We start from the raw sequence: 25414 nt of genomic DNA, 5'->3' as shown, positions 1-25414 counted from the left end.
TTTTTTTTTTTTTTAGCTAAACTGGGGCCAGAAAGCTGACTCATCAGGTAAGAACACTGTTCTTCCCGGGGACAAGGGCTCCATTCCCAGCATCCACGTGGCAGCTCACACCCATCTGTAATTCCAGATCCAGGGAATCTGAGGCCCTCTTCTGGCCTCTGAGGACATTGCACTCACTGGTGCACAGACATGGATGCAGGCAAAACACGCACACACATAAAATAAAAACAAATTAATTAAAAACAAACGCATAAGGCAGTGGACTTAGCACTGTATGTCTGTGTTGACCTGTCCCCAGCAGGTGAAGAGTGCTCTTCGTCCTGCCCACCATGCAAGGCCAGTGCCACTCCCAGACCTGCCGATGGTACCTGCTTCTCCTCTCAGCACCTTCTCCAGCCTCACACCCTGGATCTCCGAGATCCTCTGCCGCTCCTCCACCTCCTCTAGCTGCCTCTGGATGGCCTGCAAGATCAAGAGCGCATGTCCTGAGAGGCTCTGTAGATGAGGGGGTACAAGAGGGGCCGAGCCTGCTACTAGCTGCCACCAGTGATGCCATTGACCGTGGAGCTCCCCAGCTCAGTACCTCGGTGCTTCTGTCCTCAGGATGAGCCACGGAGCACAGCATCTGCATATGTGTAAATGACACCCACAAAGGAGTCAAAACCACCCTGTGACAAGGCCCACCATACTGGAGTCCTGGGAGGGAGGCTCCTGGACCGACCATGGGATCCTCATGGGTCCTGGACTTTAACAAAAGGTGCAATGGCCAGGGCTGTCTCCTCAGCACAGAATAGGGCCACTCAGGTACTGTATTGCAGGAGGAAGCCACTGATACCTCATGAAATGGAGACCTGGGCCTGCTCCAGGGGATCAGGGTTCATTTTGGGGTCAGCCTGTACCCCACCTTGACTTCAAAGGGGCTCTTGCCCTGGCCTGTCCGGGTGCTCCCCGACAGATGTGCCTGTGGATCTATTATCGTCTAGTTCTGAAGGTGGAACAGCAGGTGCTGAACCCATGATGTTTACAGCTCACACTCCGTGGACCCCCAAGCACTTGGGGTTAAACATGGGTTTGGGTGAGCATGCTTTACTTTTCTTACCAGCTGTTACTCTCATGGAATAACAGCTTTCCTTTAGGAAAGAAAGTAGAGCGTGGTCATTTTTTGGTAAGTTTTGTTCATCGCCACCAACTTTCCTTGCTTTCAAGCAGTGGGTTACCGGGAGGCAGGCAGGACGGTCCTTACACACAGCTGCACAGGAACAGTAAAGAAACCATGAACCATCAGGGAGGGTGGCGCATCTGTCTGCATCTCTCTCCCCCAAACACCCATCCTTCTAAATCTCCCCTGGAATCATAGCTGCAATGGTCAAGGCATCCCCAACACCAAGAGACTCAAATGGGGACATGAGCCGCCACCTGGCTCTTCTCGCCCCAGCCATGAGTATTTAAGTGGGAAACACAAATTAAATGCGAATTCTGCTGCTAGTTGCTTGCAATTTCATGTCCTCTTCTCTGCTGCCTTCGAAAGAGGTTGTTACTTGATAAAGCCATACTCTTCTTGCAGGTAAGGCACAAGGTCGCTAAGGAAGGGAGAGCGTTATAACGGTGACTCTGTAACTGATGGTTGTGTGGTTGCAGCTATGAGGTTGTTCTGGAATAAATGAATTGCCCCTAACTTTATAGGTTGAGATTCCAACTTCTAGGGTTACTGTATTAGAGACAAAGTGTTTGAGGAGACCATTGAGGTTATGGGGTGCAGCCCTGACCTAATGGGCCTCCTACCTGTATGAGTGGAAGGATGCTCTCCCCCCTCCCTGGTCCCTCTCCTCACACTTCAAAAAGATCCTGTGAGGATGCAATGGGAAGGCGCTGTCTCTCAGCCAGGAGCAGAGCCCTTGGCAGACGCCCAGCCTGATGCACCTTGATCTTAGTTCTTCAGTCTCCAGGAAAGAAATACACATTGTTTGAGCCACCCAGGCTGTGGTCTGCGGCTATGGAAGCATGAACAGGTAAACACAGTGTTCATTCTCCAAAGGCCCACTTCCCAGCCAAGGTGCTACCACAGGCAGCGAGGCCTTTAGAAGGCAGGGCCTCACAGAAAGAAACCATGTCACCGTGAGTGAGTGTGCCCTTGGAGGGGATATGAAGAACTCTTCCCGCTCTCACTGCCCCTGCTTCTGGAGCCATCACGTCAACAGTTGCCTTCACCTCTATCTATACTATCTATACTCTCTGCAGAGATAGGCCCTCCCCACAGGCCTAAAGCAGCGGGGCCAGCTGACTATGGACTAGTATGACTGACCCCATGAATCCAAATAAAACTTTCCTCTTTTAAAGTTAATCGTCTCAGGCATTTTGTTACTGTAGCAGAAAGCTGACGAGCATACAAGACTGCGTGGCCACATCAAAGACACAGTGGTGAAAGCAATACAGTGCTATGTGGATTAATAATAGAGATGATTGTTCTAAGTCTGTATGCACTCAAGTCCAACTGTTCTTCAAGACTGGGCTTGGAGAGGGCCAGTGTTTATGTTGTCTGCTCCATTTTGTTCATCCAGGACAGAGACTGACAGATTAGCTTGGGCAGAAACGCTTGGCGGAAATCATCAGGTTAGGAAGTACTAGGTACTTAATGCTTTCAACTAATCCTAAAACAGAATCAGACCCCAGTAGCTATCAGTTTAGCAGAGACTCAGTCAAGAAGGTGGTGGATGACTTCTGTCCTTACTGAGGACACACCCAAGGTCACTGCTTTGTGGGAATAAGGGATTATGATGATGGCCATGCCAGCCTCACTTTGTAGGTCACAAACCTGACGCCGAAAAGGTGACTGGGATGGGAATAGTTCAACCTCCTGAGCTCCTCTCCCCAGAGCTACTGGGGACTGGGCCAGGACCTTCAGAATGGCCACAGTCTGGCTCTCACAGAAGGGAGGCAGGCCTTTCCCTGGCCCATCTCCCCAAGAACAGATTGACTCCTGAAGGATTTCCCACCCATACCCCGGGGACACCCTTCACATGTTTGCTTCCTGACCTGAGCCTTATGGAGTCTTTTCAATTCTTCTTGCTTAACCATCTGCTTCTCCAGCTTCCTTCTTCTGCTGGGTATCTTCTCCTATACAAAGCAATGGAGAAGAGAAAGTCACGACTAAGAAAAGAGATAACAAAACCTCATCATTGCCCTCTGCCCTCTCCATGCATGACTTCAAGCCACCGCTGGCCTTCTAGCATAACGACATCCAGTAGAACTTTCTACAGTGATGACAATGACCTCCATCTGTACTGTGTGAAATACAAATGCCGCTATCCACAGGTGGCACTGGAATTGAGCTGTGAATAAAAAATTGAAGTTAAAATTTGATTTAACTTTATCATCACCGGCACCATCAGCAGCAGCATTATCTTTGTTATTTTAAGACGGGGTCTCACAGTATAGCCCTTACTTGCCTGGAACTTGCTACATGGACCAGACTGTCTTTGAACTCACAGAAATCCACCTGCCTTTGCCTCCCACGTATTCCATCTCAGGGATGGAAGTTCTTCTAGGATTTTCAGAATGCTAAAGACCCTCGGGAGGAAACCTTGGCTTTTACATCTCGGCACAGTCTCATCTCTGTTCCTGGAGAAGACCCCCAGGTAGACTGCTTGGGCTCTGGCTTTAGCATGGGGACCCTCTAGTAATCAATGAGGATCTTTGGAGAAAATCTGGACCAGGGTGAGGTGCTTCCTGCCCCGAGATGATCTCTCTAGCTCACCTGGAGACCTGGCATTAGCCAGGTTGTAAATCCTAGTATCTGTAGAGTGTCGTGGGTCAGGCAATGAATGAGCTAATTCCTTCATGATGTCTCTTTTATGTCTCAGACTGAAGGTCTCCACAAATATGGACAACAAAAGTCAGAAAGACAACCTGCCCAAATTGACACAATTAGTAACGGATGCAGGTGATCATCCTCAGTATGCATATTTTCCCACAGGCCTTTTCTTTTGCCAGGTGCTAGACAGTCAACGACCCCTGCTCTGTGGTAGGGCCTATAGGAACGTCGTTTTCCTCTAAATGGAGACTATTGGATACAAATTCTGTATTCTGGTTAGTTTTTTGTTTTTTGTTGTTTTTTTGTCAGCTTGACACAAACTGGGCCATCTGGAAAGAAGGGACCTCAGTTGAGGAAATGCCCTATAGGCAAGTCTGTAGGGCATCTTCTTGATTGATGATTGATATGGGATTGGGCCTGGTTAGAAGTGGGTAGTGCCACTCCTGGGTAGTTGGTCCAGGCTAATCAGACCATGGAGACCAAGACAGTAAGCCGCATTCCTCCACGGCCTCTGCATCAGTTCCTACCTCCAGGTTGCTGCCTTTAGCCCTTGTCCTGACTTCCCTTTGTGATGCACTGCAAGCTATATGATGAAATAGACCCTTTCTTCCCCTAGTTGTTTTTGGTCATGGTGTTCATCACAGCAATAGAAAGCAAATGAGGATATCTGGAGAACGGTAGACCACAATAGTGCCATGCAATCTCCCCGAAGCATAGTTCTCCACACAGGGCTCAGAGTGTAGCTCAGTGGCAGAGTGCTTGCGGAGCATGTGTGAGGTCTTAGGTTTGATCCTCAATGCACACACACGCATGTACACACACACACACACACACACACACACACTCTTTCTCTCTCTTTTTTCTCTCTCTCTCTCTCTCTCTCTCTCTCTCTCTCTCTCTCTCTCTCTCTCTCTCTTCTTTCAAGTCAGTAGAACAGAGCCCAAGGTTGGGGATAAAAGGGAATTTGTTATCTTCTATTTAAACCATATTCTAGCAAAGCTCAGGAATCCCTACACATGGGCTCTTCATTCTGTTCACAGCAATGGTGCTGTTGTAGAGAGTGGAGGAGAGATGCTAAGGGCTGGCCAAGAGAAGAGCCAGTGCAGGAGGAGGGAAGGACCAAGGCTCAGCTGCCACAAGTCCCCTGCCTCAGGCATCCTGCCTCCAGCTTCCTGTGCAGAGGTTCATCTGAGCAGGCTCTGTTGTGACCCTTGGGTGGGACACAACTGAATGCACCCAAAGAAACAGAGAACCCTGAGGCCAAAGCCCTTCCTTCTCACTTGAAGGCTTCCTGGAGGAGTGGGGCCCCATTAGGAGGAGGTAGCATAGGTATGCTTCACCACCTGGTACTCTCAAGTAACCACTAGTCGTGTGCTAGGCCAGCAAGATGGCAAGGAGCTGGTTGTGAGGTTTATTTGGGATATTATGGTCTTGCTACTTCCACATGCCCGTGCTAACCTATTCTTTCTCTATGAGGGTTAAGAAGATGGAGTCTGGGATCTGTCTCATTTGAGTGGAGAATTAACTTAGGGTTATTTGAGAGGATGGGGGGCAATAAGGAGCCCCCAGAAATCAATGTAATACAATTTACATAACAATTCATTTCTGGTGAGGATTGAAGTAACTAAAGCAGCCCGCAATTTATAAACAGAAAGATTCCTCTCCCCTCCTCCACTGTGTGTGCGCCTTAGGGAGTTGGAATCCCCCTTTGTGACTGGAACTGAAGCCAAAGCCTCTCTTGCTGGATATGGGAAAGCCGAGTGTGAGTAAATTTGGTTCTCTTCTTCCTTCATAGCTCCTCTCTGCTCTAAAACTATAAACAGAGCCAGAGCAATGCCCAGCTCCTCCGCCCACCCCAGAGGCAAGCGAGGACCCCTCTGAGTCCTAGGAGACAAGCTTCAGTCCCATACTTTGAGAAAACAGCAGTGGGCGTGGGTGGCAAGCGTCTCTCTCTGCACATGTGACATATAGGCACATCCACAGACATGCCACACTGTGTTTTCTCTGCATTGGCATGAGAGATTCGGTAAGTACTCTCTAGACATGAATATCCACTAAGAAAGGGGATGGTTGCCTTCCCAGTGGCATGTGGGCTCCTTCGACAGTAGGTGCCTTGGTGAATCCGTGTCTCTGCGCAACTGCATGGTTCGTTTCATAGCTCCGGTTAGAATAAACATAACATTTTCTGTGCAATCTGCCTCTAGTGCTTCTTAAATGAAGTTGTGCTTCCCTTGGGGACATACACATCTGCTTGTTGAAGTTTTTCAAGGGTTTGGTTATTGGACCGCGTATCATCAAACCCACTTTAAGCATGGCACTCGCTGAATGGTTTCAAGTCAGTATGTCTTCTTTTTTCCCTTCCCCCATTTGAGACTCTGAGGTTTTCTTGCTTGGTGTTTTATTTTTTTTCAAAAGAAGACAGATCTTGGGGTGTTCCAGATAAAAAGAAGGGTGGTTGTCAGTTGCAATGTGGCTTTATCCTCCTGAGGACCCTTGCAGCTGGAGCCCACATTGGCTCTGAAGCCTGGATGGGAAATGAGCCCTACCCAGCCAAGGCATTGTAGGGTGTTCCACGTGATGTTACCTTTAGCAGTGAGGAAGACTGGGAGCCAGCATCTTCCTCTGCAGAGGAGGAGGTGGGAGACGAGGGAGAAGAGGTGGCCTCTGTCAGTGGAGCTCCAAGGCCTGAAACGAGAACCGGAAAACTCACCAAATTGTCGCCTGTTTTTCCTGCTTCGTGCCTCACGGCCTCCACCTCTCTCCTCCCTCACCCTGTTTGCTTCCTTCTGCCCACCCCTCACTGCACCTGCCAGGAGCTTTGGAAAGCGGTACCTCAGGGCCCCTGAAAAGTTGGCCCTCCACCTTAATTACATTTCTGGATCCCTGCCAAGAGCTCTGTGGCTCGCCTCTCACATTCAAAACAAAACAAAACAAGGTATTATGCGGAAATCAAGGAAGTCCTTAAACACCCTTCGCAGGGCAGGATCCTTGCTTACAATGCTTTTGGATCAAAAAAATCTATTATGAAAATGCATATCTGAAGTTAGCTGAGTTACCTAAATGCGCGGGTAAGGTTCGTTCTGCAGAGTAATTGAATGCAAAAAAAAAAAAAAAAAAGTCAGAGCCAGCTCTTAAACAAATCGCCCTTCTGCGGCTCGCAGCATCTGGCACCCATTTTTACTACACGACATCTGCTCAGTGTAAAAGAGCTGGCGTCAGAATGTCTGGTCATAGAAAAAAAAATCCCAAATGTAATCAGAAGCAAAAGGACTCTAAGCCTAAGGATTTTATCACATAGCCTCATGCAACATAAATATTTCATTAATTATGGCTAAACAAATGCCACTTTTATTTTCCCAACTTGCAGATATTATCACATCATGGAAGGGATGATTCAAATGCCAGGAAAAAAAAAAGCAGTTGAAGATAGGGATGGCCCAACAAAGCAGGGCCCATGGGGGAGCGAAAGCTGAGGAGCCATGCCAAACTCCAAACATGAACTGGACGGCTGAGGACGGTAATAATGCCCATGTTGACCAAACACCTATTTGTGATCTGGCTGAGGACCAGGTGTGATCGGGCTTCCAGGTACTCCAGGAGACTTTCATCTTTTCCAGCAAGAACATCTGCCCCTGCACACACACCTGATGGAGTCTATGCCAATACCAGGATTAACCCATGTTGGTCACTACACTACAGGACCAGGAGAACTTAGCGACGGCAAATGGACTTGACAGTGGCAGCTTGGGTCTGCACAGAACAATGGAGTGGGTGGAGAGAAAGGAGAGAAGTAATTCCAAGTCAGCTAACATCCTCTCCAGCCTCCCTATAATTTTCAACTATTCACCCCAGTGGGAGCAGCCAAGTGTTACAAAATAAGGGTAATTTTAACCTCCAGCAACACATTTACATACGCTCTTATTCAGAGCAAAATAATACAAAACATGCATATAACAACCCAGCCTCTCTGGGGAGAGAGTTTGCTGTTTTCCACTTTAATTTGCCAGATGGGAAAGCTCAGGTAAAGATAGAATCAGAGAGTGGCATCGTCCTAGGAGCAGGCTGTGTTCTCCTTGGGCAGAAATTGCATCCTGCTTCAGCCACTAAATTGCCACAGAGGGATCCAGCCACTGAGCACTGAGTCTAGAAGAGAGAGGAGCCGACTGTATGCTCTTGAGTTCTATTGTCATGATCCCTGCACGCAGAATCACTGTGGAAGAGCAAACCCAATCAAAGGCCTTGGTGGTATCTGGTACATGGGGGTAGTTGTTGGAAATGTTTATTTAGACTTGTTTTATTTACTACTTTTCTCATTGCTGTAACCAAGTATCTGATATGGAGCAACTTCAGGACTGGGGTTGTAGCTCAGCATGCCAGAGACTCTGAGTTAGATTCCCAGCCCTGCTCTTGGGAGATGAAGGCAGGAGGAAAGGAAGTTCAAGGTCATCTTTGGTTATTACAGAGTTTGAAGCCAGCCTGGGCTAGAGACTGTCTCAAAAAGGAGGCAATTTGAGGTAAGAAGGCTCATGGTTTGAGGAGACAGTCCATCATGGAAGGAAGGGGGTGGTGGACGGCTGCTCGCTCCCCTCTGAGTACGGGGAGCAAAGAGAGATGAATGTGGCACACACTCCTCTCGATTCCCTTTTCAGTCAGTCTGCTGGATCAGCCCATAGTGGGTCTGATAGGTCTTCACTCCTCAGCTAACCCTCTCTAAAAGCATCCTTGCAGACGACTCAAAGGTGTGTCTGTCTCCTCGGTGGCTCTGTGCCCAGTCAACTTGACAACTGACATTCACATCCCAACTGTCTTCACCATCATCATTGTTATCATTGACTCAGTTAACAGCACTTTCTTCTAGAACTGCCTGATTGACCTTTATGTACAATAGAAGTACAGATGTAAGGTTGAAACTTTTTCTAATTAAAAAAAAATTCTGTAGAGTTTCATTCGGAAATGGGAGTGAAGCGGCTTCTAAGCAGTAGGAAGGCTGAGCCTCTCCTTCCATAAGGGGAGACCAGCCTTTCCTCTCCTTCCATCAAGGGATGCCAACCATTCTGAAGGTCACTAGTCACTTGCAATCTTGAAGGACTTTGCTTCCCCACACCATGTCAGAGTGCCTGATTTTGGAGCTGACTTCTCACCAGAATGCAGTAGAACTCAGGACACAATATACAAAGCATCTTTTCCCAGATAGTAGCCAACAGGCAGTACAGAGAGATGTAAGAGATAAGAGCAGTAACCCACACAGTCCTACGGCCACAGATGCTTCTGCCCTGAGGTCCTTTGCTGACCACAGTGCAAGCAGGAAAAAACCCTAACAGGTTAAAGTAGACTCACTGAATTGAAAGGCAGTTCAGAGTTTGGCCAAGCATGGCAGCAGTAATGTGTAGGATGGAGCTCTGGAGAGGAGGGAGTGCCACAAAAGACACACACACACACAGAGAAACAGAGAGAGAGACACAGAGAGACAGAGACAGAGACAGACAGACAGACAGACAGACACACACACACACACACACACAGAGAGAGAGAGAGAGAGAGAGAGAGAGAGAGATTTAGAAATTAGCATAGAAGTTCATGTCTGTCTACTGCTTAACAGGAATCCAAATATGTATAAAACGAAGCTACCTGGCTGGGCACATAACTGCAGAGAAGTTGCAGGCTCAACATTCTACTGATTTTGCAGAGGTTCTTAGCCTTCCTGATGCTGCGACCCTTCAATACAGCTCCTCATGTGGTGACCCCAACAATAAAATTATTTTCATTGTTACTTCATCACTGTAGTTTTGCTACTGTTATAAATTAATGTAAATATTTTTGGAGATAGAGGTTTGCCAAAGGGGTTGCAACCCATAGGTTGAGAACCTCTAATGTTTTCTTGGGTGGGAGATGTTCAGATTGTCCCTAGTCAGAGACACCTGGGACATTATAGCGGTCATAGGAAACCTTTACTTTATTAACAGGGGTAAATTAGTGCTAGAGCAATGCTTATCACAGACACACCTAGCAAGCATTAAGACAAGTCATGGAAGGAACAGAGTGACCTTAACATTATTCTACTGCCTATTAAACATTCTTTATTCCCCCATTTAACAATAAAAAATAAAACAGCCATTTTTCTACATAAACTCTATTAGTTGGTAAACTGACACACATACACACACGATTAGTCAAATAAGCAAGAGAAAAATCCGTCAATAAAAACAAAAATCAGAAATGACTGATATAGTGAAATTAACAGGCATGTATTTTAAAATATCATAAATGTGGTCAAGAAGCTAAAAGTAAGCTACTAAAACAACTTTGAGAACTAATAAATTTAATAAAGTAGTAGTCTGTAAAATTAACATTACCATGGTTGGTTAGCTCCTTCCCCCTTCCTCTTTTTCCTTTCCCTCTCCCTTCTTCCTTCTTTACTTCACCTTCTTCCCTTCTTCCCTCTTTTTCTCCCTCCCTCCCTCCCTCCCTTTTGGCTTGGGGCTGAGAATCAAACCCAGAGAATTGTACAGGCTAAATTTGAATTCTACGGCAAAGCCATACCCTGAGCTCCAGGCACCAGCATGTCTATCTACTTACATGCAACTTTATAAAAGGAAATCACAGAAACTCACAGACGTGCAGCGTCTGATAAAATGCTGGTCACTAGAACTAGCAGGTAAGGTAGAGACTGGAGAGACGTTCACAGGATATGAAATTTCAGTTCAATAGGATCAAGATTGAGAGACCTATCCTATAGCATAGAGACTGTTAGCACTAGAATATAAAATGTCTGCCAGAGGCCCATGTGTTTGGACAGTTGATTTGAAGGTCCTTCGGAGCCTCTAGGAGGTGGAGCCTACCTGGATGAAGAAGGTCACTGCGGGATGGGCTTTGAATGCTACTGTGCACTGTTTCTGGCTCAGTTTCTCTGTTTCTTGACTGTTGATATGACAAAAACATCAGCCTCTAGCTCTCACCACCCATGTGTTCCCTGCTACGAGACAGCTCAGTGAGTAAAGCAAGCATGGGGGCTGGAGTTCGTATCCCCAGAACTCACATAAAGTCAGATATACATCTGCAATCTCAGTGTCCCACTGCAAGATGGCAGCAGAAGCAAGAGAATCCTGGGAGGCTTGAAGGCCAGCTAGTCTGGAGTAGGCAGAAATCCTGGGGCAAGAGGGATGATTCAGCAATCCTGGGGCTGGAGAGATGATGACTCAGCAATCCTGGGGCTAGAGAGATGATGACTCAGCAATCCTGGGGCTGGAGGGATGACTCAGCAATCCTGGAGCTGGAGGGATGACTCAGCAATCCTGGGGCTGGAGGGATGACTCAGCAGTTAAGAGCACAAGCTGCTCTTACAAAGGACCTGGGTTTGATTCCCAACACCCACATAGCAGCTCACAACTGTCTAAAACTCCAGTTCCAGAGGATCTTACACCCTCTTTGGGCACTGTGTGGAGTTGGTCCACAGACATACATGCAACCAAAACACTCACACCTATCAAATAAAATTAAAATCTCAAAACAGTGACCCTGTCTTAAATAAGGTAGAAGGTGAGGACCCACCCCCAAAGTTGTTCCACTTGTGCGCCATGACACCCACAGGCCCATATTCACAGACTCATACATATCACACACGTGTGTGCACATGCACATACACACATACACAGAGATGAATATATTAAAAAGTAAAGAAATATATATTTTCATATGTGTGTGTATATACATATGTATGTATATATATGACCCAGAAGACCCAAAATGTTGTGGAACTGAAACAATATAAAAACAATTGAAAAAACTATAGTTGGTGGTGTTCACTCTCCTCTATTAGTAGTTGATAAAATAACGATGCTGTTATGATTTTTCAAAAATGTTGCAAGATCCCCAGTGGCAGTAGGCAGCAGAAATGCTGTAGGTCCCCAAATGGTGGTAGCGGGCTATATGGCGGCAGGCAGCAGGCCCTGGGAACAGCCAGTCCCAGGCAGAGATGGCTGCTGGCCCCTGAGTGGTGGCTGGTCCCAGGCAGGGAGACACATGGCAGGTGGGTAGAAGGCACATGGACAGACACGTCGTACAGAATAGAATTGGATATTTATTACTTAGAGGAGGGGGGAGAAGAAGAGGACAGAGAGAGAGAGAAGAGGGGGAGTGAAGAAGTGGGGAGAGAGGCAGAAGCGAAGCTGCCTCTCCAAGAGGAAGACGGAAAAGAGAGCAAGTTTAGGCCAGAAGTTGAAGATCAGCCTGCCTCAGCGGATGGGGGAGGGAGTGGGTGTGGCTTGTCTCTTAAAGAGAAAACAATCATAACACAAACAAATGTAGGAGTTCTTACTATGAGCATCATTGAATAACTGCAACACACTTTGCATTATGGACCCTTTCCAACAAAATTCAGTAGAACAAAAACAATCTCCCTCTCCATGGTGTATAAAGACTATGTTGTCTGTATTTATTCATCTGTTTGTTTTTGTTGTTTTGGGTTGTGTGTGTGTGTGTGTGTGTTATTTTCCCCCATTGCTTTGGTTTTGAGACAGGGTCTCAGTGTAGCCCAAGTTTGCCTCAGCCTCTCAGTTCTCCAGCCGAAGTGCAAAGACTGCAGACATATACCACCACACTGGGATCTCCGCCTATGATGGACATTTAGGCTGAGTCTATAACTTGGCTGTTCTGAAAAGTATGTGGTGTACATGGGTGTGTCAGGATACTGTGTGCTGACCTTGATTTTTTTTTTAGGTGTGTAAGTGTGGCACGCCTGGGTCTTATGGCAGCTCCAGTTCCAGTGTTCAAGGGACCTTCACACCAAGTTTTGCACAGTAGTTGAACTAATGTATGCTCCTGTTAATAGTACAGCAGGGTCTCTCACCTTTGTCCCATCCCCATCCTCATTGGTCAGTATTTGTTGTTTCATTGGTGGCCTTGATGACTGCCCTTCTGACTAGGGTGAGATGGAATCTCGGGGAAGTTTTGATTTGTGGTTCCCTGATGGCTAAATATATTGAATATTTTATGCATTTATTGGACATTTATCATTCTACTATCCAGTTTATTTGCCCATTTATTGGTTAGATTATTTGTTGTTTAGGTGATATGGAATTCCCCTCTGTACGTTGTGAATACCACTGGTAAATAAAGAAGCTGATTTGGATCTATAGCAGGGCAGAACAGAGATAGGCAGGGAAAACTAAACTGAATGCTGTGAAAAAGAAGGCAGAGTCAGGGAGAAGCCATGAAGCCCCCCATTGGAGACAGACGCCAGAACTTTAATGGGTAAGCCACAGGCTCGTGGTGATACACAGATTAATGGAGATGGGTTAATTTAAGTTATGAGGTTATCCAGAAATACACTTAAGCTATTGGCCAAACAGTATTACAAATAATACGATTCCTGTGTGATTATTTCGGGACTGAGCAGCCGGGAACAAACAAGTGGCCTTCTTACAACATTTGGGTGTTTAATTTTTTGAGGCCTTAAAGAGTGCATATGAATAATCAGATAAATAGTTGGCGAAGATTTCCCCTAGTTCTTTGGAATGCCTTTTCAACCTGTTAACAGGGCTTTTTGCTATGCTTTCTAATCAGATGGATACAATCATATTTATGCAAATGGATCGAGTTTGCAGCTATTTTTTTCTTTGTTGATTTTTTTTTTTACATCAAGTCTCACCATGTAGCCCAGGCTGGTCTCAAACTCACATTCTTTTTGCTCTAGACTTATGAGTATTAGGATTACAGGTATGCACTGCCACACCTAGCCATACGTCTTTTAGTTTTAAAGTAGACAAATGTACTATCTATTATGCATCTATTACATGGGGCTGGAGAGAAGGCCCAGTTAGGAACATCTGTTGCTCTTGCAAAGGATCCAGGTTTGATTCAAGCACCCATACAATGGCTCACAACCATCTGTAATTCCAGTCCCACGAGACCAAATACAGTCTTCTGGCTTCTATTGGCACCAAGCATGCACATGGTATACAGATATATACATACGCAAATATGCATATACATAAAATAAAAAGTGAATAAATCTAAAAACATACACATATATATATATAACAAATTAAATTCCATGGTGTGTGATTTTAAAAGAATACTTATCTCTCAACTTACCAATGCTCATTCCAAACTTAGCTGCTAATAAGTTCTTTTGTTAATCTATACAGATATTTGATTAGGGTGCAAAGATAAATAATTCCTTGAAAGCTGATTATTCCTTAAAATTTTTAAAAAATTAAAAGGTAAAATTATCAGAATTTCTGAAAACTGGAAATAATAGGATCATAATTTATTTAAAGTGGTCAAGCGAACATTCAGCGACAAAAGAAATTATCTGGGGAGACAGTTCGGTGGATGGGGATGCTGCTTGCTGTGCAATGTGAGACCTGAGTTAAAATCCCATGTAAAAAGCTGTGCACGGCCACACCACTTCTGCAATCCCAGCATTGTAGGGGCATGGACAGGGGGATCATGGGGGCTTTCATGCTACCAGCATAATTCCAGGTTCAGGGAGAGACACTGTCTTAAAGGGAATAGAAAGTCAAGGAAGAATTGATCAGAACACCCAGCAACCCTCTCTCACCTAGAGTGCACATGCATGCACATATCCACACACATGCAGATATACCACACATTCACAAATAAAAAAAGATATCATGTATGCATTTACACTATCCTTAAAAAATACACTAAATGTTGGGCGAGGCGCAGAAACAATAACATGTTCTGTTTTTTGCTAGGTATTTCCGTACTGTTTGATTACTCTGACTCTTCAATATATTAATTAAATAATTAGCAACAACCAGGTTTAAATATAAAAAGTCTCTATTTTCATCGGTAATCAAACATACAGAAAATCGGTTAGCAATTCAAGGGAAACAAAAAAGTACATGTGTGTAAAAATGTCCCACCAACACCATCCATACATTATGTGTGTGTAAACATATATATTACATATATACTTATAAGTTAAACAATCAAACAATGGTTCATTAAATAACAATATTGCTACAAGATAGAACATTCTTTTAAGTCACATTTATATAGGTTCTGTGGCTATTTATATAATACCTAGAATATAAAGTTGATTTTTAAAAAATATACAATTGTATGTACATCTCAGTAAAAATATTAATATAGTTACAGAAAAAAGGAAAGTGGTAGGATTATTGTTAATTTAACTTTCTATAACATAATTTCAGTTTTTTAGGGTTTTTCTTACAAAACTTTCAAGTTTCCTTAAATTTCTTTTTCAGGTAGTACATACATTTCTTTGTGCATTGAGGGAGGGAAGCACACATGTGGAGGCCACAGGACAATTTGGGAGACTGGTTCTCTCTTTCCACCATGTGGGTCCTGAGCCTGACAGCAAAAGCCTGTAAAGCCTGGAGCCATCCCGTCAGTCCCCGCGTTCCCCACTTCCGTCAGAATGAACTGGAGAAGGAAATCAAAGTGCACAGTGCCTGTTTGTGACTCTGGGGAGACCACTAACTGCCCAGCACGGAACTCTAAATGGGACTACTAAGAAAGCCACTTACGTGCATCCTGCCCTGTAGAAGGAAGATGTGCCACCTGCCTCAGCGAGGTGCTGCCAAAAGGCTCTACCAGCGTCTCCAAGGATGGGACTCTGTTCCCGGGTGGCCCCTTCTCCTTGGGGCTGCTAAAGAAATCCCCAACGTCTTTTCTTTGCTTGCATTCCTGGAGAAAACTCTCAAAGGATTTATCTTTGAGGCCAAGGGAGGAAATACGTGAGGCTCGTTTCTTTGGAACGTGGGTGGCATCCTGCAAACTCACTTTCTCCAGGAGGGTGGGGACATCCTCAATCTTGCCATGGGGTGGTGGGGATGTGGTTGTAGAGAACGTCTTGGATGGACGAGTGGGCAAACTCCGGGAGCGGAGGATAGGGTCAGGAAGGCTAAGGTCTGAGGCCGGGGTAGCTTTAGAAGTTGGAGAAGCCAGAGAGAAGAAGGCTGAAGCCCTCTTGGCCATATGTCTCACTGGAGACTGCTGGTCTTTATCTTTATTGGAACTGGGTTTCCGAAAACTAAAGGAACGAGTGAAGCCATGTGGTTGGCCCCGAGGCAAGGTATTTGACTCTGGCTTAGGGCAGGTCTTCTTTCCACCTTCAGAACTGAGGTGCAGAGACTTTCGGATGGCATTTGCTATGTACTTCAGGGGAGACTTGGGTGGAGGCTGTTCTCGCTCCCGAGGCGACTTGCCAGCTGGGGTGCATATTTCCTCCTGGACCCCTGTCTGGGATAGCAGCTTCTCTTTCACTGCCTGAGGGAGGGTAGAGGAGCAGAATGGTTTCGGGGTATGACCTCTTCCATTTTCAGCTCTTTCTTGGGAGAGTCGCTCCCCAGCCCCGCGCTCAGGGGTAGGGTCATTCCAGTCTAGTAACTTGTTCTTCTGCTCCTGTGTGAGGGTTATTTTCTTCAAACCCAGCTTCTTTTCTGCAGACAGCCCTGGGCCACCTGTCTGTTCCCTCCTGGGTCCCTCACTCACTTCTCTTGGGTTCCTTGCAGTCCCAAGAGTTAGGTTTTGATTGGACAAACACTGATCTTTCCCTGCGATGGGGTTCATGCTTTTGGTGCTCATGGGAGGAGCCCAGGTTTTCTGGCAGTCCTCTGAAGCCGTCTTGCCAGGGCTGCTGAGGTCTTCTCCACCAGAACTCACCAGGCCTGTGCTCTCCAGCACGGGGCTATGAGGCAGATAGAGAGGAATTTCCTTCGAGATCCCTTGAGCCCTGGCGCGTCTCAGGTAGAGTGGAGTGGGGCTAAAATCACCTCTGGAGATAGGCAGGGAGTGGAGGTCATAAGCTGGCACCTACAGGGGATGGGCATAAATACCCGTTATTTACAGTTCCTAGTGCTTATTTTCCTGGGGAAGGTGAATGTCGATACACATGTCACTTCCTTTCTTTCTCTCACACCCAGATGCCCAAGGTAGGAAGGAGGTTTCAGAGAGGTTGGTGTTTGTCCCAAGTGACTATTAGGAACTTGATGACATCTACCTGAAGTCTCTATGCTCTAATCAAGGACCAATAAAGGCTCTAGAACACGTGGAGAAAAAGCCAGAACAGAAAGGCCCAGCATGGTTGCTGCTCTCGACAAGAGGACATTGCCTTTACTAAGGGGACCTTCTTCCTATAGCTATGCTTTGCTGACATCCAAGAAGTCAGTTTCTCCAACCATGGATCACAGGCTCTCAAGGTAAAAAGCGAGAGTTATCCTTCTGAGCCAAAGCATTGGTAGTGAAGGATGGCCTTTGGGACTTTCTGAGGACCCTCCTAAATGTCACATCTTGCACCATTGTAAAATCAAAGTTTCCAGCACATGGGCACTTGGAAGAACATAAGTGGACGCTTCAGAGAGTAGCTATGCCCTGTCAAGAGTCCTGGTGCCTGAGGGCAAGCCACAGGCCACAGGTCAGAGGGCTTCAAAAGGGTGCATGCTTTTTCTATCTTGAGGGATCTCCCAAGTATAGCATAATCCTCGTGGGTTACAGAGACTACATATTGGACCCGGAAAGAAAGTCCAGCCATCCATTTCAGTGGTGATGCTTTCTGGTCTAGACAGATATTGCTCTCAGGGTCCTTGGATGCTATGCTACTGAGAGCACCCTTATTTCTGTGCCCATCACCTTTCGGCTGTCTTCCCTGAGTGAACTTCCTCAGTGTATGTACTATGTCCATCTCCCTCACATGCTGACGGGGGTGACTGTGCTCATGAGGGTGGCCCAAGAGGGGCATAATGGGTTTTTATGAAAGACACATGTAGAGTGTCCTGGCTTTGCACTTGGGAGGGACCTGTGAGCACTTAGAATCCAGAATTAAGTGTGGCAGTAGTGAGGAGTTGGCATGCCCATCTCTTGGGCAGGGCCCCCGAGAGCACTTACCTGAGGAGAGGAGGAATTATCTGAAGTGCGCTCAGGTACACTAATTGAAGAAAACGAAGATGGCAGGGAAGATGAAGAAGGTAAAGATGAAGGAGGACGAGACTCCTTGGGAGGCAGTGATGCTCTTCTGGTCATGGGTGTTGAATCTATCGAGGGAAGAACATGCTCCATCATTGCCTTGCTTTTAGCATAAAGAGAGAAGACTGTGGGGGATCCTCAGTTTTAGGAAGGAGGGTTCTGGGGATGGAGTCAGAGGAAGGTCCCTAGTGCCCATAGCTCGGGACTTGGCAGCAGAGCCCTGAAGGAGAAGTTCCGCGAGTCAGTGTTTCCGACTTCTGTAGGACTGTTCCTGGGAGATGCGAGCCCAGCCCACAGAATGCTTTTGGGAGATGGACAATTACTGCCTGTGTTTCCCTGAAGTCATGGTGGTCAGGAGCTGGGACTACCCTAAATCTCTCTGTCGATACACCATCTGAGGTTTCTTTCCACAAGATGTCAGACCATTAGTTGTGGGCACGAACAGGATAGATGCTTAGTCCTAATGAAATGGGTTCTCCCTCTCCTGTGTGTGCCACCCAGGGGCTTTCAGACAAGGTGGTTATCTTGAGATCTTAGGGAAACCAAAGGAGGGAGGTTACACCCATATCAGTGGTTCGAATCACACAGAATTAGTGGGAGCAGGGCCAAACTTCTGTGGCTCAGGGAGCAGGCAGGAAGCCGCACATTTGCTTGGAGATGCATGAGAAAAGAGCAAGGCTGGCCCCTGGGGAGGAGCCCAGCTCTGAACTGTGGGCAGCTGAAATCATCTGGTCCCGTGACAGTACAGCCTGGGACATCACTCAGGCCCGCACATGCTAACCCTTCCTGTCCTGACACGTATCCCTCTTCCCCTCCAACTTAGTGACCTGAAATCTGCAATGCCAAGTGTTTTCTCTCCAGACGGGAGCATCTCAGATAACTTGTACTGAGGTAATTTGAAAAAACAACATGCAGCCTTTCACTGGCATACATAAGCTTCATCCTCAGGCCCCACAAACCACTGTGGCCCATAGCAGGGCTCCCTAGGTACATCCCGGACTGTGTATCTCACCAGCTTATTCTCCAACCCAGTACCTCAACTCCCTGTTTCCTGCAGCTCGGGGGGGGGGGGCAGACTCTACTGTGCTGTGTCCAATCTACAGGTTCTACATGTCCACATTTCTTAGTTCAACACAATTCTCAGGCCTCAGTTTCCCCAAAGTTCTAGGTGATAGGCACCTGCACAGGCACCCAAACTCTGCTTTTGTTACCCTGAGTAAATTCAAGGAACTTCATGACACAGAGTCAGGGATCTCTGGGGACACAAGTCCGAAAGAAAAGCCATGCCTCAGTTTCCTCTATTCCTTCAGGGAGACATTGGTGGGCTTTGAGGATGCCTCTTGCTCTCCTCACACCCGGGCAAAGATGTCGGCTGTACATACCAGATACAGGCTTTGAAAAGATGCGTCTGTGGTCTGTGAGCTCCCATAGGGTACCCCACCCCTGCCCCAGGATGCTTCCAAGGGAGAAGGTAACTAGGGGAACACAGCTGCTATGAAGGTGGGCAAGGAGGAAATTCTGGAAGCTGCCAGGAGCTGACGCAAGGGAGCGCTGGCCTCCATCCACTACCCGCACCCCATTGCAGCCCACAACACGATGGCTCGGCTCGAGCCTAAAAAGGCAAAACTTGTGAGTCAGTTGCTGCCTTGCTTCCTGCCCCCAGTTGCTAAATTCCTGCCAAATTCCTTCTCCCCCTCTTTCTCGCCCCCTCGCTCTCCTCTCCCTGCCATCCTGAATCAGGCTCCTTAAGTAGCCTCAGAACTGAGTTCCCCTCAGCCACACAGACTGTCCCTTTGTTCCTCTGAGGAGTCACAGGGGACCTTGGGACACAAGCTAGACAGAGAAGTCTTGGGATCCATAAGGTTGTGACCCAGACGTTGCTTCTTTCATCTTCCTCTGATGCTTTGTGGTGGCTTCTATGGCCACGAGGTCCTTAGGCATTGTCTTAAAGACAGAACTTGTAGCGGGCTTGAGAAGCCCAGTCTCTTTCCTCTGTTTTTATCCTCAGGCCAAGTCATTGCCCAAGAGCCAGGCACGACTCCAGGAGGGGAAAGAAAGGCCAGCGAGCGGCTGAGAGATGGGAAATCTTCCCTATTACTGATGACATCGTCAAGCTCCTTTAAAAGATGATAAAGGGGAACCCAGGACCCCAGTTTGTTCACATCGACAACTGACAAATTGCTTATGCCCAGTGTCCTCATCCAAAACGTACACACAACCATGCAGTTAGGTGCTAGTAGCCTAGTACAAATCACACCTAGACTCCCTTCTTGCACACAAACCATCTATCAAAGACACCTTGAGACCCTTTGTCTGCTTCAGAGGGAGTGAGAGACAGTCCTGCCAGGGTTTCTCTAACTCTTGGTCTAGGAATGCATTCTTTGTTTGCTTCCATCTCCTCTCTAGTGCTTGCCCAGGAGCCAGGCTACGTTGTCCTCTGTAGGGCACAGGATCTGAGTGCTGCTGGCTCTCAGGTTCTTTTGTGTCAAAGGGTTTGATAAGCAGGCCTGGGCCAGGGTTACAGCCTCTGTGCCCCCTGGGGCAATTCCTTGTGCTACCTCCTCCTGACTTGGCTGTCAGTGGTGACCTGTCCCCTGATGGTGGAGGTCACTGTAAGCATGCTATTGGAAAAGATGCCTATGTTCTATCTTCTACTGACTGACAGGCCTTCTTCTGGGCATAGAGGTTCTTGACTTTTGGGTTAGTCATGAGGACTGGGTTTCTAAGTGCCACTGCTTCCTAGAATTTGGAGGCTACGAAGGACTCAGTTTTCTCAAAGTCTTGGAGCGCCCTCTAGGGGCAGCAGCTTGCAAATCTGAACCCATATGCAGTTTCATCAAGCCTAACCCAACCAACTTCCCAGTTCCCTTCCTTCCTGTCTCTCTCCCTCTCATAAACAAGCACTCTTTTGGACTGGATCTTGCTAGGCCATAGAAACGACAGGCTCAAGTCCTGTCCACACCCCAGCATCACGGTGTGCTTAAGGCCCACACCCTATACTCTGTCTGAGGTAGCAGAATCCTGCTTGTGTTCTAGAATCCCGTCCCTGCTGTTTGCCAGGCTCCTATCTCACCCCATTCTTGGGGCTTGGCGAGGACAGACGGAGCCCCCTGACACTGGTGATACTCAGAAACGCTGGGATAGCCTCAACACCCAGGAGGACGGGCCTGAGAGCCGGACCCTAGAGCTTCTGAAGCGCCAGGCACAGAGGGAGAAGACCCCTGGAAACATTTTTCCCGCTGAGATCTCACAGTTGCCACCTGGAGGGGGGGGGACTCGGATGACTCAGCTGTCTCTTAACTTATCCCCAGGTATGCAGGTCTGGTCGCGCTCCAGAGGTGGCCCTGGTCCTAGGTAGATACGAGGAGAGGTGGTAAGTCTGGGGGTTGGTGGGAAATGACTCACTGGCCAGGAATCAGGCTGACTCAGAAGGAGGGAGAGTTATGACTTCTGCCCAAGGCCTTCCTGGGTCTGCCTTGGGGAGAGGGAACATGGATACAAGGGGAAGCAGGAGATGATGACGGGCTCAAGGGTCCTGGAGGAATTCTGTTTGCTGTGTGACTGTATGTGCATGGTCATTATACCTCTGTGGGAGCCCTGGAACTCACTCAGGGGCCAAGACCTGCTCAGAAGAAACAAACTGTGCGTGCGTGCGTGCGTGCGTGCGTGTGTGTGTGTGTGTGTGTGTGTGTGTGCGCATGCGTGTTTACACTCATGTTCTAGTGCCTTGGCTACAAAGACATGGGGCCAAAAGGGGGATCTAGTCCTGTTCCTGGGGCAGAATCAAGTGCCCGGCTCTCATTCTCTCCTCTCTCGTCTTAAGCGAGTTCCTGACTGAGAAGGAGCCATTCTGGTGAGAGTATAGAATCTTAAGGCACTGGGATTTCAGAGGAGAGGGAGCGGCACGGGGAAGGTCCCAGATACCCTTGACAAATGCTTCTAGTTAGCAGTGGAAATCAAGTCAAGCTAATGGCTTTTCTTGCCTTCATATCCCAGGCTATGCCAGAGAAGACACCATGTAAGGAATGAGAGTGGCTGCCCCCACCTCCATCCCTCCCCCCTGCTCATGACTCACAGGACTGGAATTTTCTTCCCCAGCTCTGGTATTTGCTTGGAGTTGGAGACTGGAGGCTGTAGGTCCTTTGCAGTGCTGTGGTGGAAACCAGAAGGGGGCAGGGAGGATGGGAGGGAGGAAGAGTCTGTTAGCTGTGCAGGAGAAGAGTTTGTCTCCTATGGCTTTCTCACCAAAAGCCGGCAGGCAGACACCCAGGATGGATGGAGATGCTGCCTCTTATCACAGTGTACTTCTCTGACCCCGCCCCACTTCTCGCTCGTCCACCCCCTCATTTGCTCTTCATCCAAAACTTATACAGGAAGCTGGGGCGATGGTTCAGCAGATACCCTGAGTTTGATCCCTGAAATACAAATAAAAAACTGGGAGCGGGAGAGATGGTGCTCTACAGGGAAGAGCACATCAGTTGGTGTCCAGTACTAAAGGGTCAGCCCTGGAAACACATACAAGTGACATCACATAAACTTAACAGGTTATATTTAGGGGTATATGTGTATAGATAAATATGTATATGCATATTATAACAATTAGTGGGGAAAAAAGGCCATGAATTTGAAGGGGAGTGGGGAGGGGTGTCTTACAAGGCTTTTGAGGGAGGAAAGGGAAGGGAGAAGTGGAATTAAATTACAATCTCAAAAAAAAAATGTGTCCGTAGAGGCATGCATCTATAACCGCAGCACTCTGGTAGACAGGCGACTCAGCGAAATGCTTGCAGCCCAGCTAGTCTGTGGTATCTGTACAGAAGCAATAGGAGAAAGCCTGCCTCAGTAGAGCAGAGGGGAGAAATGACTCCTCAAAGTCGGGCTCCCAGTGGAAGCACGTTTGCAGGGCCCTGTGTGCTTCCCCTCTGCCTGGCTGGGCCTTGAGAACCGGCACTGGCCGTTCTGAACTTGAACAGGCGTGGGATCCAAATGCTTCCTGCTCCCACGCTGGATTCTGATGCACAGGCTCGTGTGTCTCCTTCATAGAGAAAGGAGGGACATGTGTACCTGTCTGAGGGGCAGGAGAAGGAACTCAGAGGTATGGGGGAAGAGCCACCCATGGGAGGGGTCTGGGAATGGGTGAGTGGGCAGAGGTTTGAACATAGAGCTCTCTGAATGCAGCACCTGACCAGACACCCCAGCCCGCCCTTAGGAGCTGACCTTCAGCACAGCCGTGGCAGCCCCTGCCTGGGTTTCCTTCCTCAGGACAAAATCCTGCAGCTCCTTGGCTTTCTGCTTTAAACTCTGTGGGATAGTGGACATGATGGCGTAGATGCACCACTGGTGCCAACAGGGCACCCAGGTGTCGTTTTGCCATGGCAGGGGCAATAGTGAGGTCATAATATAACCGGAGTCCTGGGTCAGAGGCCTGACTCCTCAGGTTCTGTGACGGTTTGGTTGAGAAGTGTCCTCATAGGCTCAGGTGTTTGAACACTTGCTCCCGGGTTAGTAACACTGGAGGAGGTGTGCCATTGAGGGGGTGGGCTTTGAGAACGGGTAGCCTCACTCTACTTCAGTGTACTTCTTGCTTTGTGTTTGCAATTGAAGATGCGAGCGCTCAGCTTCTTGCTCTGGCCGCTGTGCCTGCCGCCTGCCTCCTGCCTCCATGCCTGCTGGATGCTACTACCATGCCTACCTGCCATGCTGGACTCTCATCCCTATAGAACCATAAGCCCAAATAAACCCTTCCTCTTCCACATTGCCCTGGCCACAGTGCCTTGCCCCAGACAGGTTCCCATACGTCAAGCTTGCCCCAGAGTAAATGAGCAGAAATCATGGTGAGAATGCAGGAAAGGGTTTTTTTAAAACAACATTATTAAGAGGGCAAAAAGCAAACATTTGAGTCTGTCTTCAAAGCACTGATGTGTGCTCTGGGTTTAGCAGGTATGGAACAGGGCCAGAGGCAAGAGGTCAAAGTGGAGGTGTGGTCTGGTTAATCAGTGCTCCATTCTGGCTCTGCACAGTGGTGAGAAGCAGTCCTTAGGGCTCGAGGGGACAAGTCACGTCCTTTGGATGATCACGGCTGGGAGTGGGGGTGGGCTGTGTGCAATCTCATCTGGGGGTGACCTGCTTGCCAGGCTCTGCTGGTCTGGAATCTCAGAGGTGACTAGGTTTAGGACGATTGAAAACTTTTGGGGTCTAGAACAGGACATTATAAAGGCTAAAAGTAAAACCACCACACCAGTATTATCTGTGTGCCTTCATGAAGCCGTGTGTGTGTGTGTGTGTGTGTGTGTGTGTGTGTGTGTGTGTGTGTGTGTGTTGGGGGGAATGAGATAGGGCAAGTGTCACGTGGTTTGACACAGATGCTCCTAGCGTGATTAACATACAGTGTTCTGGCCAAAGTTTGTACAAAGACAGATGTAAACTCAAATAGAAAAGCCAGATGCTTACCTTGCTCTGTATTACTCCTTGGGCCCAAGTGAGGAGTAACATCTTTTCCTTTTAATTTTGAGATTATAATCACATCTTTTTGACCTCTTGCTCCAGACCCTCCCATATACCTCTCCTTTCTCATTCTAATTCATGACCTTTTCTTTTCATTAGTTGCTGTTACATGCATGTATGTAGGTGTATATATATTCATTCCTAAATATAACCTGCTCTGTGTAATGTTACTCCTATGTGTGCTTTCAGGGCTGACCGTTTGGTACTGGACAACCAGTCCATGTGTCCTTTCCTGGGGGAGGCTGTCCCTCCCACTCTCCGCATTCCTCAGTTGACTGTGGGTCTTTGTATAAGGCTGCGGCCACACGGGCTTGCTCCTGTCCATGTTGGCATGTCTATTGTTGTCCTTGTTTGCTCGTGTGTAGTTAGTCATGTTGCTGAGACCTTGTGGGTGTAGCATCTGACAAGAATAGGAGACAACCCCACAGCAAACTTCCCCGTCCCCTGGCTCTTTCAAGCTTTCTCAAAGCTAGCACCAGAGCTAGCACTTTTTTAGCAAAAAAACTCTCCCTCTACTCCCCTCTCTCCTTTCTTTCCCTTCCTTTGTGTCTTGAACCTGACTTACCGTGTATCACTGACTGACCTGGATCTTGCTATATTTACACCAGGCTGACCTCAGGTTAGCAGCAACCCTGCTCCCTCTACTTTCTGAGTGCTGAGTGCTGAGTGCTGAGTGCTGAGTGCTGAGATTACAGCACACTCACATCTTGACCACTCTCAGGTGGGAGGGATTTGGGCTTATGTCTTTTATCCAAGATTTATATGAACCAGTGAAACGGGGTTCTTATGCCTTGGATGTTAAGTGTTCCCAAAGGGCTACCGTGTTAAAAGCTTGGTCCTTAGCCTGTGCTGCTGGGGAGCTGTGGAACTTCAGGAGGTGGGGTTAGTGGAAGGAAGTTAGGTCCCTCGGCTTGTAGCCTTGAAGGAACATGAGGACCCTTGCTCCTTCCTGGTTTTTTTTTTTTATTATTACTTCTGAGATTCTACCAGGAGAGCAGTTTTCTTCACTGGAATATACTGCCCCACCACAGGCCCAAAGGCAACCGGGCCAAGAGACCAGGAACCACAGCAAGCCAGGGTCTAGCCTCCCTGTAAGCCGTCTGTCTCAGGCATTCTATCACAAGCCAGGGTCTAGCCTCCCTGTAAGCC

General features: G+C 47.6%; 1 protein-coding gene across 1 annotated transcript in view; it reads right to left on the bottom strand.

Moving 5' to 3' along the window:
* Window positions 1–25414, bottom strand: part of Micalcl (MICAL C-terminal like) — a 50891-nt gene that overhangs the window by 17716 nt on the left and 7761 nt on the right. Inside the window, exons 3-8 of the mRNA XM_026781134.1 lie at window positions 21840–21914; window positions 17687–17832; window positions 15328–16615; window positions 6396–6496; window positions 3034–3114; window positions 369–462 (exon numbers count right to left, since the gene is read on the bottom strand). Coding sequence (XP_026636935.1) covers window positions 369–462; window positions 3034–3114; window positions 6396–6496; window positions 15328–16615; window positions 17687–17821 — 1699 coding nt within the window. The 5' untranslated portion in view covers window positions 17822–17832; window positions 21840–21914. The remainder of the gene's footprint in view (window positions 1–368; window positions 463–3033; window positions 3115–6395; window positions 6497–15327; window positions 16616–17686; window positions 17833–21839; window positions 21915–25414) is intronic.

Source organism: Microtus ochrogaster, chromosome 8 (assembly GCF_000317375.1).
Source record: "Microtus ochrogaster isolate Prairie Vole_2 chromosome 8, MicOch1.0, whole genome shotgun sequence".
NCBI lineage: Eukaryota > Metazoa > Chordata > Mammalia > Rodentia > Cricetidae > Microtus > Microtus ochrogaster.
Note: the sequence above shows the minus strand (reverse complement) of the source record. Positions and strands in the feature narration are given on the sequence as shown.